Below are 14,476 nucleotides of genomic sequence, written 5' to 3'. Positions count from 1 at the left end.
CGATCAAAGTTTAGGAGATCTTGAAGTAAAGCTATCAAAACTTGATATAATGTATTCCTTCATAATTGGATTGCATTTCAAGAAGTTAGAACAACAAAAAAAAAACAAATCGGCAAGGTTGAATCACTACTCGATGAATTTTGTCTTTTGAGTCAGTATGATGATTTTTGAAGTGAATACAGTCGGATGAATTTAAATATCTGGGTAAAGGAATCTAAAAGTGAACGGATGATGAAATCCAAAAGAATTAGCTCAAAACGTTCAAAAATGATGATTCGATGAATCAATCATGATAGAGATTGGATTACTAATTTACAACCTACCTTTTTTGACATGCTTCTATTTTGAATATTTTTTTTGATTGGTTTTTGAAGAATGTGAGGATCTAATGATCCTTTCCACTTGATCTTGTTTGAGGTTAGATGATATCGGTGAAGGTATCTTGTTGGGTAATGGACGATCGTTTGTTTTTTGTTCTGGGAAAATGCTCTATTCCCCGAAATTCCCCGATTGATCCCCGATTTCGGGGGCGGGGATCATTCCCCGACCCCTAATTCGGGGAATGATCCCCGTCCCCGGTTTCGGGGACGGGGATTGACCGGGGCGAGGGCCTAGAACTTCTGGACCACAGATTAAACCTCAGTTAAATCTGTGCGGCACATTTTTTTTTTTTTTTTTTTTTTTTTCAAAGTGCTTTGGGCTTTATTGCATATAACACTAACTGAACAAGTTAATACAGTAAGGACTAGTATACCTTAGGGAGGTCGGCCATCTAGTCGGAGCAGAGAAAGTAGTTGTCGGTTGATGTTCTGTGCGACACACAAGACCTCAAAAGTTACCGATAGTTCTTGAATCAGCTGTAATGTCGCCAAAGTGCAAATTTACTGATGAATCAGAATAGTAAGATGTCAAAAGGTCTTTCTAAAGCAGAAAAGGTTGGAAATGTAAATAAAATGGTTGCATATCCTCGAATGTAAGGTCTATTAATGAGGATGATACCCAGCAGAGAGGCCATCATAAAGTTTGATATTCTCAATCTTATATGGCTTTATCACCAGAACAAACATGGTGTCTAGAGTCACTCTTTTGCTTTCATAAGTTACTGGTGTTCAATAGTTGAACAAAAAATCTTTTTCGAGTTAAAAGACATTCAAAGAAGACTTTACACTTTTTTAGGGTGTTTTAGTTTTGTTCAAACTTAAACCTGTACTATGGTTTGATGATGTGGTGATATGAATTTGGTTTTGATTTCAACTTTGAGGTTCCAGTTGATCGGAGTTTGAATTTGGCTTTAAATGATTCATCCATTTCCTTCTCACCATCAACAACTAAACAACAAATCATCATTTCTCTTTCCTCGTCACTATTCAACTAAACCTCCAATCGCACCCCAACGACGAGCTGCACCATCACCTTTAATCTTCATTGCGATCTTTGGCTCAGCTTGCGCTACTTTTGCATACATCACTCTTCAACGTTCTTCAGATTCAACCGATCCAAGATTACGAGCAAAAGCTTTTCCTAGTTTTGGTGGATCTCCAGTTGTTTCATCATCAAAGGATTCAAGTAACAAAAAAGAAAGTTAAAGAACTCATAAAAAATGGCACCATGTTTTGATAAACAAAAGATATCAGTAATCTTTGTACTTGGTGGACCTGGAGCCGGAAAAGGTACACAATGTGATCGATTAGTTAAAGATTATCAATTTGTACATCTTTCAGCCGGTGATTTATTAAGAGCCGAACAACAAAGAGAAGGATCTGATTATGGAAAGATGATTAAAGAATATATTACAGAAGGTCAAATCGTTCCTATGGAAGTGACGATCAAATTACTTGAGAATTCGATTGGTGAAGCTCTTAAGAATGGAAATCATCGGTTTTTGGTTGATGGGTTTCCTAGGAAAATGGATCAGGCAATCAAATTTGATGAAGATGTGAGTGATTGATCTGATCCCATTCGATTCGATTCTCTTTTTTCTTGTTATCAAATCTCACAAGTTGATTGACTTTGATTGATTGGTCGATCGATTTAGGTTTGTGAATCATCTTTTGTGTTGTTCTTGACTTGTCCTGAACAAACTTTGTTGGATCGATTACTCGAACGTGGTAAAACTAGTGGAAGAGATGATGATAATGAAGAAAGTATTTCAAAACGGTTTAGTTAGTCTTTCAAGTTGATCTCAAGATCCGATTCGTCATTTAACTGAGTGTGTCTTTCTATCGGTTCAATTCTCATCTTCGAATCGCTCTCTTGGTGTTCAAATTCAATAGAGACCTTTATCGCTACTTCAATGCCAGTAGTAGATTATTATCGTGAAAAAGGAAAAGTAGTCGAAGTTGAGTTTAATGCAATTACACAAAAATCATACAAACTTACCATTCTGATTGATTCATTTTAAAACTTTGATAGATTGATTCATCTGTACCTATTGATGAAGTATATCAACATATCAAATCTGCCATCGATACTCGTCTAGACTTTTAAAAAGAACATTTGGTTATCTATACACTTTCTTTTATTTGAACTGTGAACGTAATTCATAGATAGATTCCAAATTATCATCATCAACAGCAACAACAAGTGTGTGTACCTTTTCATCTTATCCTTTGTCTATCAAGAATTGCAAATAACTCAAAAGAAACAACACTTGATTGAGTGCCATGAAAAGAGATGAATTTATTCCCTTGGACCATCAACAAATGATACTCTCACAGGAGTAAGATAGCTGTAGTGGACAAGCCTTGACTGCCCTCATGAACTGATTGATCTTTTCATAGATTGGTCAAACATTCTTGGCTTTTGTCATCTTGATCTGCATACTAATGAGAATCAGGTCATGGGTGTACATACTCATATTTTCTTGAGCTTTGTTTGGCTTTCTATGCCGTGCACCTAAAACATACCATCAGTCAAGAAAGCTTGTGTTTCAATGTTTTATGGGTTGAAGAAAGCATATCAATTGATCTACCTCAGATAAAACCACATCCATATTGAGATCTTGATCATGAAGGGGTGTGGTCAAAAATGTTGTAAAATTTCATATATTTTGGCCTACTTACCACACAGGTACAACAAAGCTTGTGTCAATCATCATACTCTTTAGCACAGGGGCAAAAGTGGATGCTCACATAGGTGTGAGCGTTGAAATTTTTGTTTTTTCTTCAATGTTTGTTCAATTTTGCTTTCCTTTTCTTTCCCTTTTCTTTCCAATTTCTTTCTGCTTGTCATCTGATTATGTGATCAACAGGAACTGAGCAGACAAACTAAGCCTTCCTCAGGCCTTATTCCTCAGCAAAGAAGTCTGAGGAAGGGCTGAACCATCTGCTCAGTTTATCTCAGCTGCTCAGCTGATCCTGAGCGGCATTCCCTGGTTTAGTAGGCTCCAAGGGACACCACTTATGAATAGCTTAGGGGCTGAGCTGACCTGAGTATCCTCTTGACTAATTCTCCGCAGCATCCCTTGGATGGATCACATAGGGCCAGCCTTTCCTCAGGCTTCATGGCTCCAGAATGAAGCCTGATGCCCATCTGCTCAGCTATCCCTCAGTGGCATTCCTTGATCAGAAGGATCCAAAGGATTTCACTGCTCATTGGCTGAGGGGCTGCTCATATAGTCATCAGGGGCATTCCTGGGAGAAGGATCCTGTCAGCCCTGAGTACATATACATGTACCCAAAACTAACCTGTAACAATCAAAACCCTATGTATAAAATCAATTACATGCTACATACTGAATATAAACTGTATGTAACATGTAATACAATGTACCAAAACCTTTATTACATATACATGAACCTGTAAAACAACATGTAATATGTAATAAATCACCATTTACACCTCATAACTCAGTGTAAAGAGTTAAATGCTTATATTACATATCACACATAACATGTATATGTAACTAAGCATCACTAGTAACAATCATTACTATATGTTAATGACTAACCCTGAACCAATGTAGTGATAATAACAAAATATCACTACAGTTAGGTTTAGAGAGGAGAGTATATAAACCCCTCCTCTCTCAGCCTTCAGAAAACCCCAAGCAATTATTACACACTACTTTTAAGAACAATTAAAGTTCTACTGAAGTAACATCAAGAGTCTTATAAATATAAGACTAGTGATAACTTCATTACTTTAATCAGTTCCTTGATTAAAAGTAAGTAATACCTTCACCCTTTCTGGATCCTCTACTTCCCCCAAGTAGGAACTCTTTTAGGTTGGTGACCTTCCAACAACCCAAGGCTAGTGACCTACATATAATTACTTTCAGGCTGGTGACCTTAAGAACAACCATAAGTTGGTGACTTTAAGAACAACCAGTGTAGTGACCTTTATTTCACTCTTTAATCTGTTAATTAGAAGATTAAAGGAAGGACATTTGGGACCCATACTTCATTAATTATAACATTTATTTATTATAATTAAAAACCTCCTTTTTAGGAGTCATTTAACTGTAGTCTGTCTGGGTTTATCCAAACAGACCAGTTCCCCCCCTTTTTCCCTCTTTCTCTATCTTTCTTATATTTCTGTTGTAATTACCATATAATTGAAATATAAAAATAGACTATTGAAACAGTTGCTACTATCCAGTACCCACTTAGTGAGCCTTGAGTCCTCTGTAGAGTACCCAACCCTCACAGATCCAAAGGATGTCACTGAGTATTGGCTGAGGGGCTGCTCAGCTGCTCAGCTAGTCCTCAGGGGCATTCCTGGGATCAGAAGGATCCAAAGGATGTCACAGAGGACTAGCTGAGGGGCTGCTCAGTTGATCTCAGCCCCTCAGTGTGAGCAGCTTTATCCAGGGGACATCACTTAGGATTAGCTGAGCGGCTGAGATAAACTGAGCAGGGGGATGGCTCTTTCACGAGGTTTCATTCCTTAGCATGGAAGTCTGGCCCATCAATGACCCAGCCAGGGGATGATACTGAGTATTTCCTGAGCATCTCAAATGGGACAGCCCCTGTGCAGGCCTTCACTAAGGAATGAAGCCTGAGGAAGGTGTAGTTCATGTGCTCATTGTAATTTTGACCAAATTGCTGAGTATTCAGTGACTCATGAGCTGATCCTGAGTACTCATCTGGACTCAGTTATTGCTCATCCAAGATGGAAATGAGCCTTCTCAAGAAATGTCGAGCAAAATGTGAGCAAAACAGGCTGATCACCTGAACACAACCAAAATTGTGAATTGAATGAATCTGAAAGAAAATGAATCTTTTTTGGAGACTTCAAAAAAGTCTACAACGCTCACATACATGTGAGCATCAATTTTGGCCCCTGTGTAGCTTGGCACCAAGATAGAGTTGCTTTTTGAGTCATGAATTATTGAAGATTTCTCTAGCCCACCTCCAATTGATGTTGCTACAATGCAAAGACATGAAATGTAAAAAAGTGACTCTCACTGCATGGCGGATCTTTGATTTGACTGGTTACTTTTTAACAATGGTTGGTGGACCACAGGAAGGAAATATAGTTGAAAAAGGAGTATCAAAACTATTTTTAGAGAGTTTTGCAGGAAGGAACTTATCAGCATATCTCTACTCTCCAAATTCAAGTTGCAATGTATCAAGCAGAACTTATCATACAATTAAACAATTTTTATCAAAGAAGAAATTCTTGAAAAAAGTTTTGCTTTAAATTCCAGTTGCAATGTATCAAACAGAACTTATCATACAATTAAACAATTTTTATCAAAGAAGAAATTCTTGAAAAAAGTTTTGCTTTGGGCTTTTTGTACATTCTTTTTTTGAGTGTGTTATAAACTGTTTTCTATTCTAAGATTGAGGAATACCTGTTTGATATTTGAAAAAATTGATTGGAGTAAGAGATCTAATAAGTGAGTTTTCATATCCATGATATCAACTTGAAATGGAAGTTATCATCACTCTGGCTCCAGGAAGTCTACCATTGAAATTCAAGTTCATTTGACAAGACTTCACAATATTAGATCAATGGTAACTGTGTGGCCTCAATTCTTTATCATGATCCTCTATTCTCATAATCAGGCTGGGGTTGCATCCTTTTTTAAAAGGTGCACCAGCACCCCTTCCTTGTGTTAGGACTGTGCCCAGGTGCCACTGGGCGTGTTTGGTGTGATTTTGCGGAAAAGAAAAACTTTTCCCTCCAGAGGGGTTGTCTATTGCAAGAATTTTGGGTTTTGGAGGGCAAACCCCATTTGATCATCAACTTCTTGATCCTGCTTCTCCCAGATTTTGACTTGGGTTGTATGCTTGATCTTTGGCATTCTTGATTGGATAAAGGGTGCAATTTTTGATTAGCCTATGTTGTGACCTACTTAACCCTTAGTCACTTATGTACTTAGTCATTCTTATTATACTTGCTGCCTTGCAGGACCTTGTATCTGCCCTTAGCAATCTAACTACATTACTAGATCACCTTCAGAGTCTGTCTCTTGCATCTCAACACCCACAGTCCTAAAGGCTAACAACCTAATCATGAAATTTATCTGACCAGGAAACACTCAAAACTACAATATAAGTACCTTTGGGAGCACTTTTTGGCATTTTTGTCAGACACACCCCCAGTCAGGTGGTGGGTGTGAATTTGAAAAGGAGGTGTTCCCAGGCCCAAAATCCTTTGTCCCAGACATCCCTGGATAGGAGGGGGCATATGGGCATGCCAATTGAAGCAAAAAAGAAAAGAAAAGAAAAAAGAAAAAATCCACAGCAGCAAGCAGCAAGCAATGCTGTGATCCAGACACAAACTTGAATTTTGAAATCATATTTTTTAATTAAGACTGGGAGAGAAAATTTGATCAAACAATATTTTCAGGGTTGCACATCACGTGGTGGGCGCGTGTTTTGAATTTGGGGCAGGCCTGGGGGCGTATTTTGATCTTTCCAAAGGCACACCTATAGTGGGGGTGCTTAGGCGTGCCTCTAAGGTGTTAAAATCCCCCAAAAAAGCAAAGTAGGTGGAAAAAACACTCAAACAACATCAGACATAGCATACATAATTATTTCATGACAGTACTCATGTACATCTCATCAACAGTCATGAAAATGAACAATCAAAAAGATCATCCTCATCCCAATCCTCGTTCTCAGACCCCTATTTAAAACAATAGTAGCTGATAGTGGCTTGGATATTAGGGATGTGTTGTAAGTAGAGCACTTTGAGGTGTGATTTAAAAATATTCTTGATGTTAAGCAAAAATTCCCACACATAATCACACAGTTACTGGACGGAATACACTTAAACCAGCCTGAACCTAACAAGGGCACACCTACCCCAAAATCAAGCCCAAAAGGCCTGCCCAGGGCCTGCCTCAAAGGCATGCCTGTGAGGGTTGGTGCTCTTTGAAGAGGACTCTAAGCTCACTAATTGGGCGATTGGGAGGTTTGATTTCAGGAATTTCAATTCTTTATTTCATATATGTAGTATCTACAAGTGAAATAAAGAAAGGAAAGGGAAGAGGGGAAATAGAACAAGTAGTCTGTTTGGACAAACCCAGACAGACTACAGTTAAGTGACTCCTTAAAAGGAGATTATAAATAATAGCTAGTATTATTTTTAATGGATGAGGGTTGGATCCAAGACCCTCCTTTAATCTTTTGTTAACTGATTTAAAGGGTGACATAAAGATCACCAAACTGGTTGTTCTTATGGTCACCAACCTTGGGTGATTCTTATGGTCACCAACCTGAAAGTTCTTCTTAAGGTCACTAACCTGGGACTGTTAGAGGTCACCAACCTAGTTTGATTTCTACTTGGGGGAAGCAGAGGATCCAGAGGGATGTGAAGGAATGTATTACTTACTTTTAATCAGGAAGCTGAGAAGCTTATCACTAGTCTTATCTTGGTAAGACTCTTGATATTTACTTCTGTAGAACTTTAATATTGTTCTTCAAAAGTGTAGTGTAATAATTTCTTGAGGGGAATCTCTGAAGGCTGAGAGAGGAGGGGTTTATATACTCTCCTCTCTAAACCTAACTGTAGTGATATTTGTTATTATCACTACATTGGTTCAGGGTTAATCATTACTATATGTTAATGATTATTACTAGTAATGCTTAATTACATATACATGTTATGTGTGATATGTAATATAAGCATTTAAATCTTGACACTGAGCTATGAGGTGTAAATGATGTTTTATTACATATTACATGTTGTTTTACAAGCTCATGTACAGTCAAAACTCCCTAAAGCCATACCATTCCGTGGAACCCAGTGGCTATGGGTTTGGGGAGTTTTAGCCTATCTATGGTTTTGCTCGAAAAACCCTCTAATACCATAGCAGTATGGCTTCTTTAGAAACACCCTCTAATGCCATAGATGTATGGTTTTAAAAAAAAGAAAACTCTAATCATACCATGATGATCATGGATTTAGAGGGTTGAGGAAAGTGTAACGATCGTTCACAAAAGCAAAAAGAAGTAAGACTTCTAAATAGTTATGAGCACACATAGATGTTTAGTTCGAGGGTAGGGGAGGACAACTAAAGAAATCAGTGATGCTAGACTGCTGAGCAGTGAACATCAATTTATAACGGACTTGTGCTGAGTACTTTGCTAGTAGACTATCTAATGCATCAGCCATCACACTATCATCAATCTCAAGGTACAGCATCAAGTGGCTTATATGATTCAGTGCTTCCTTTGTTGTCGGTCTTACAACATCCACTGCGTTTGAGGTCGGTTCGGAGTTTGCCTCTTCGATCTCGGCAGCAGCACTCGATTCAGCATCCTCCTGACTTTGGAGGAAGATTTCTTCCGCTGTCCAAAGTTCCCATTGATTGTGGAGCTCGTCTTGAGGGTTGATGATTTCCTCAATCGACATCCGGTTCATGCGAGAGACCGCACCGATATCTTCAAGATGCTGTATATCAGCAGCTAGATCTGTTTCTGCTTCACCACCGATTGGATCTAGAGTGATACCCAAGGAAGGTCTGAATTAAATAGAAACACAAGGAAAAGAGTTAATTGCTGTGAAGCTGAGAGAGATGAAACGAGTAATAAATACAACAAGAAAAGTGAGGATTTACCCTTTGTTGTGAGATTTGATGATCCCAGTATGAAGCCAACAGTGACGGATTGTTTGGCTGGTCACAGCTTTCCATGATTTGACAATGAGGCGCATAGCGGTGAGTTGATCGATTTCGTAGACCTTGCTGGTGACCGTGGTGCCAGTATCAAATAGCCTGATAGCTCGATTGAGGTATCGATGTTTGTAGTTTGTCTTTAAACTCTTGATGATACCAGCGTCGAGAGGCTGAACATGTGGGGTGAGGTTAGGGGAAAAGAATTCCACTCGAACATGTGTTAGACCTTCATCAGGAATGGTATGACCAGCAAAGTTGTCTACCCAAAGGAGAACTTTTCAATTTTGTGAGGCAAAGGTGTTGTTGAGGTCTAAGAGGTACTGATGAAAGATGAAGTGGTTCATCCAAGCCTTCTTGTTGTAAAAGTATATAAATCCGTGTTCAGCTCCACTTCGCCGCTCAAAACATCGTGGCTTTGCAGCATGACCGATAAAAAGAGGTTCAAGAGCCTCTGAACCGTCAGCATTGACTGTTAATGCGAGTGTTAGCCGGTTCTTTTTGGACTTCAAACCATGTGCTGAGCCAGTTGATAAGCCTCGATCCGGTGGCATCCTACACAAGAAAGATATGAGCCAACCTGAGAGAGAGAAAAAGAGTTAGAACAAGACACGTACGCATAAAAAAGACCGGTCTCGTCCATATTGAAAATGTTCTTCAAAGCAAATTCTTGATTGATCTCTAAAACCCGAGCGACCTCAGCAGCAATTGTCTGGGGATCAGCAGCAGCTCCTTCGCCATGCCGGACAGATGCTTGAAGACCATGCCGTTGCTTGAATCGGCCCAGCCATCCATTAGATAACTTGAGCCACTCGGAACTAGCAACTTGATGGAGGCGGGCAAATTCTTTCCACTTCTCTCAAATAACATCACCATCAATAACAACACCAGCCAAGATTGCCTGACTAACCCAATCACCTAAGTCTTTCTCAATTGCCGGATATTGAATCTCACGACCACGCTTCATTGAGGGGTGCTTATCGCCACCTTGCTTCCGAATACTTCCTTCAGACTTCACCCAAGCCGAGACAAGTGGTTGTGTCATTCGGAGATGGGGAAAGACTTTGCTGAAGTGTCTTGCAGTGAGAGATTGATTTTCTCCGTGCGAGTGGTACCAGATAAGAACAGTGATCTTCTCAGCAATTGTTGCTTGAACCTTTCCAGTAAGTCCACGAGATTTCACCGCAGCGAGAGCATCTTGTTTTTTAGGCCGACCTTTCTTAAGTTTTGGAACTGCTGGTGGAGAATTGGGTGTTGTGGTGAGATTTTTTTCCAAGGATATCGGTTCTATTTCTTTTGACACAGCAGTAATTTGAGAGACTTGAAATGGATTGGTTCCTGCTGGAGTAACATGATTTGCTGCCTTGTTTCCCGCACCAACGAGTTTCCAGATTGTCAAGAACATATTCTTTGTGATCTCACTGGGAATATCAGGATCAAGAGTAATAAGATGATTGAGAGTCATTGCCTCGTCAATACTGTTGCCTTCATTGTTGAGCCATGTTTCTTCTTCTTCGGTCAACTGTTCAACACATCTCTTGTCTTCAAGAGCCTTAATTTTGAATTTTAATTCGGTGTTGATGAATTCCAGGCCACGCTCAGCTAGATCTAATGCAAACTCTTTGTAAAGCAGACGAAAGAAATCTTCAGATGTTTTCACGTCGGTGGTGGTTGAGGTGATGTACATAATGTTCCCATGTTGAAGTAGATAGGGAGGCATGGTGAGCCCAGGGAATGTGGTAGAGCTTGATGATAGTGTCTCTCGAGTCAATTTTTTTTGTATTGTGGTGGAATGCTCTGGGCTGCTCTGTGGTAAGGTATGGGTTTAGCGGGGATAAAAACCGTTTTTTCCAACTATTTTGGTATGGGTTAAGGGGCTAGGGGGTTTAATCCAAATTTTGGCCTGCACCGCAAATGTGGAAACCATACCCTATGGCTTTGGGGGGTCTATGGCTTTAGCGAGTTAAGGTTTTGGAGAGTTTTGACTGTATACACAATGTCATTTTACTAGTCACTGGCAGGCCAGTGAGTTCCATTCACCTCAATACAATCTCAATTCAATGTCAGTTCAATATCAGTTTGACCTCCAATGATGTTTGAGTGGGGGATATTCATGGGCTGCATAATCACACAAACCTTCCAGACATTCTGACACCTTCATGTGTGGACATGCAACCAAACTTTATTCCAGTTCATTCTGGAAGGTTGTTTGTCTGTTACTCTAGGCCAAACATTGAGATTGGATTGATATTGAACTGACATGGATTTGAGATTGGATTGAGATTGGATTGAGCTGGACGTACTCACTGGCCTGCCAGTGAGTAGTAAAATGACACTGTGATATGTAATAAAGGTTTTGATACAATGTATTACAGGTTACATACAATCTATGCTCAGTATGTAACATGTAATTAATTTTATACATGGTGTTTTTACTGTTACAGGTTAGTTTTGGGTACATGTATATCAACGCCGAGCCAGTTACGCTCCGGATAGCGCTAACGTAGTGATAACGTAGCTTTATGTGTTAAAGTATCCGATAGCGTACCTGGCCTCAAAATAGTCACGCTTGCAAATACCCGTAGTGGAATTTTTAGACAAGTTACGTTATCCGTACGGGATAACGGGGCTTTTTTAAAAACCCTACGCAACAGATCCAGCCCCGCTAATGTAGATAGGATAGCGCATAGTGTTACACAGGGGTCTGTACCAATTGAGCACGCCACACTGGACCACTCGACAATCCGAATCTAGCAGCTCTAGATCCACATCTAGACCTCAAACCAGCAATGACGACCCTTTTTGGGATATCATCATGGCCCAAAAGGATACCTTCATACTGCATCACGCAAGGGGCCTTACTGATCTTGATTCGAAATCAGAAGGTGAGTGACCTTTTGCTGATTTTCTTTCTTCTCCTTTTCGTTTCACTGACTCTCATTTCATTCTTCCCATCCTATCCCTTATACTTCTCACTTTCACTTTGATTTCTTAGCCTATCAAACACATTTTTGTTCCCACAATTTTGAACTATTTTATAAAATCGATCACAGTTATACATCAGTCGCAATGATTCACCCATCTCAGCTTTTCTTCTTTTCAATCTTTATACATTTAATTCAATATCTATACTTTTACCTATCTGTCATGCCAATGCCAGAAGGCTCCAAGTTGCAAAACAATCCAATGTCATCACAAATCCAAGCCACGCCTGGTTCCAGTCGCTCTCAACGCATACGTCAACCAACTTCGAACCCTGGAATGGTTTCCCCCGTCACCTGATGGTCGCCGAAGGGTTTCGGTCGAACCCCCGTCTTCTTTTACGCACAAGACAAAAAACTTGGGAAACAAACAATCTTACACGGCTACAAAGAAGAAAATCACGACTGGAAAGAAGCAAGCGATGGTCATTGATTCTTCTCAAGATGAACAAGACGATGGTGATGTTCCTGATGTCGAAGTTGTTCGACAGAGAAAGAGAAAACCAAAGCAAAAAGACCTACCAGTAAGTAAACTTCATCATTCATACAATGTGCTCAAGCTGATGAGTAAGTTCTAAATCTTGATTGTTTTGTTAAAAGGACTATTCATCCAAACACGTTACTGAATAAACGATCAGAGCCGACTCAGACAAAGAAAACAACACAGTTCGGAAACGTCAATGTATCACTATTGAAGACAGTGACAAGAACGATGCCCTCTTGGCTTACTTTGGAGAACCTCAGTATCGTCCAAAAGATGTAAGTGCCATTTTGCTACTGCTGTTGGTTGTCATCTTTTTCTCCTGATCATCAACTGCTTTGAATCCTTCAGGACAAATCCAAGCGACCACTAGGTTACCCGTGTTTGTGGTGCAGCCAAGACACATCTAACCCGGTTCGGATCAGCTACACCAACCCCACAGGTAATCTCAAAGCTCACCACGATGGTTTGACTCAGGAAGGACAATCAGCAGTGGGCTGCCCTGGCCGACGTAGAGCTCGGGAAGCTGGCATATTGGTTCCACCCTCAGTTGCTGAAGTTCGCACCCGTGAGGAAGCTGAATGTAAGAAGAATAACGGGCCACTCGACTCCTACGTAACAAGCACAAAGGTTTTGAAATTCGAGAATCTCACATTCAACCAAGGCATGGCAGTCTGGCTGGTCCGTCAGTCTTTACCGTGGTCACGACTTGCGGATCTGTGGCTCCGTGCTTGTGTTCAATACCTCAGACCTGAAGCTAAGCTTTATGGCCGGCATTGGGCTGCACTTGAAGCCAAGCGTCTAAACCTCTCCATGAAGGAGCAAGTAATAAACGAGCTCAAGGTTTGATATATACACTTCTTCCCACTTGCTTTGTTCCCCTTTCCTTCCTTTCCTTGAAAGTACTGACAATCTGGTTGTCAAATTCACAGGGCCTCGACTCTAAGTTTTGTATGCAGCACGACATGTGGACTTCAAAAGGAAACCGGCACGGTTTTATCGGCGCATCGGTCAATTATATTGATCCCTCCTGGAAGTATGTTTCTCAGCATCTCACGCTGAAGGTAGTGGCATGGGAGCACAGAGGTGTTTGGTTGGCTGAACCGTTGGCAAATGTACTCATCAAGAACAATCTTGCTGAAAAGATAAGTTTAATCTACTTATCTATTTCCATTAGTACATAGACTGATGTTGTTTATGGTTGCGGACCTCACTTGCTTAGCCAAACAACTGACTTGGGTTCAAACAATAAAACTATGGCCAATGAAATGCATCGGCAATTCATTGGCCATTATGGTACTGACTCATCCTACCAATGGAATCCCAAAACGATGCACGTGTTTTGTTTCTGCCACAAGCTTGCGCTTGTGGTAGGTGCCGGATTGGCAGCCCTAGGTCTGAAGACACCTCCACCTTGCCGTGTAAAGACAGCCGTTGGTGGACGGTTTCCAGCCGTTTGTACCACTTTACTTGAAGAGGACGAGCCGCCGGAAGACCCCCGTTCGGGTGATGGACCGGTTCTCGAGGTACCTTATATTCCTACTTCACCCACGGAGGATGATCAAGCTTCCGATGTCGAACACGACCTTCAAGAATTAGATGAAGATGATTTGGACACCAACATTATGGAACATTTGGAGGCTTCCATGGCAGAGAAAGAGGTAGACGATGAGGAGGATTGGGATGCAGCGGATGCTGAGGATGCTGAAAATCCTTTGTTGATGCTTAATGACACAGTGGCTCCAACTCACAGGAGGGAGGCAAACAAGTTAGATTACATTTTGCAAAAGGTATGTCTCAGGATGCCTTTTCCTTGCTCACTATTTTACACCAATCATGATTGACACCATCCACTTACACCAATCATGTTTGACACCATCCACAGCTCGACTTTGTCATTAGGAGGATCACTCGATCCTCATCTTGGCGTAATGAATTTAAAAGGAT

The 14,476-nt window shown here is 40.5% G+C and overlaps 1 protein-coding gene across 1 annotated transcript; it reads left to right on the top strand.

The window, feature by feature from the left end:
• Positions 1-1,270: 1,270 nt before the first annotated feature.
• Positions 1,271-2,487, top strand: MELLADRAFT_117975 (uncharacterized protein; the record flags this gene model as incomplete). The annotated part of the gene is made up of 4 exons (XM_007415974.1): positions 1,271-1,936; positions 2,036-2,162; positions 2,274-2,338; positions 2,413-2,487. The coding sequence occupies 4 exons, from the start codon at positions 1,601-1,603 to the stop codon at positions 2,485-2,487; spliced, it is 603 nt and encodes a 200-aa protein (XP_007416036.1).
• Between the last annotated feature and the right edge of the window lie 11,989 nt (positions 2,488-14,476).

This window comes from Melampsora larici-populina (genome assembly GCF_000204055.1).
Source record: "Melampsora larici-populina 98AG31 unplaced genomic scaffold MELLAscaffold_55, whole genome shotgun sequence".
In the NCBI taxonomy this organism is placed as follows: Eukaryota; Fungi; Basidiomycota; class Pucciniomycetes; order Pucciniales; family Melampsoraceae; genus Melampsora; species Melampsora laricis-populina.
The sequence above is the reverse complement of the archived record's forward strand: the minus strand, read 5'-3'. Positions and strand labels throughout refer to the sequence as shown.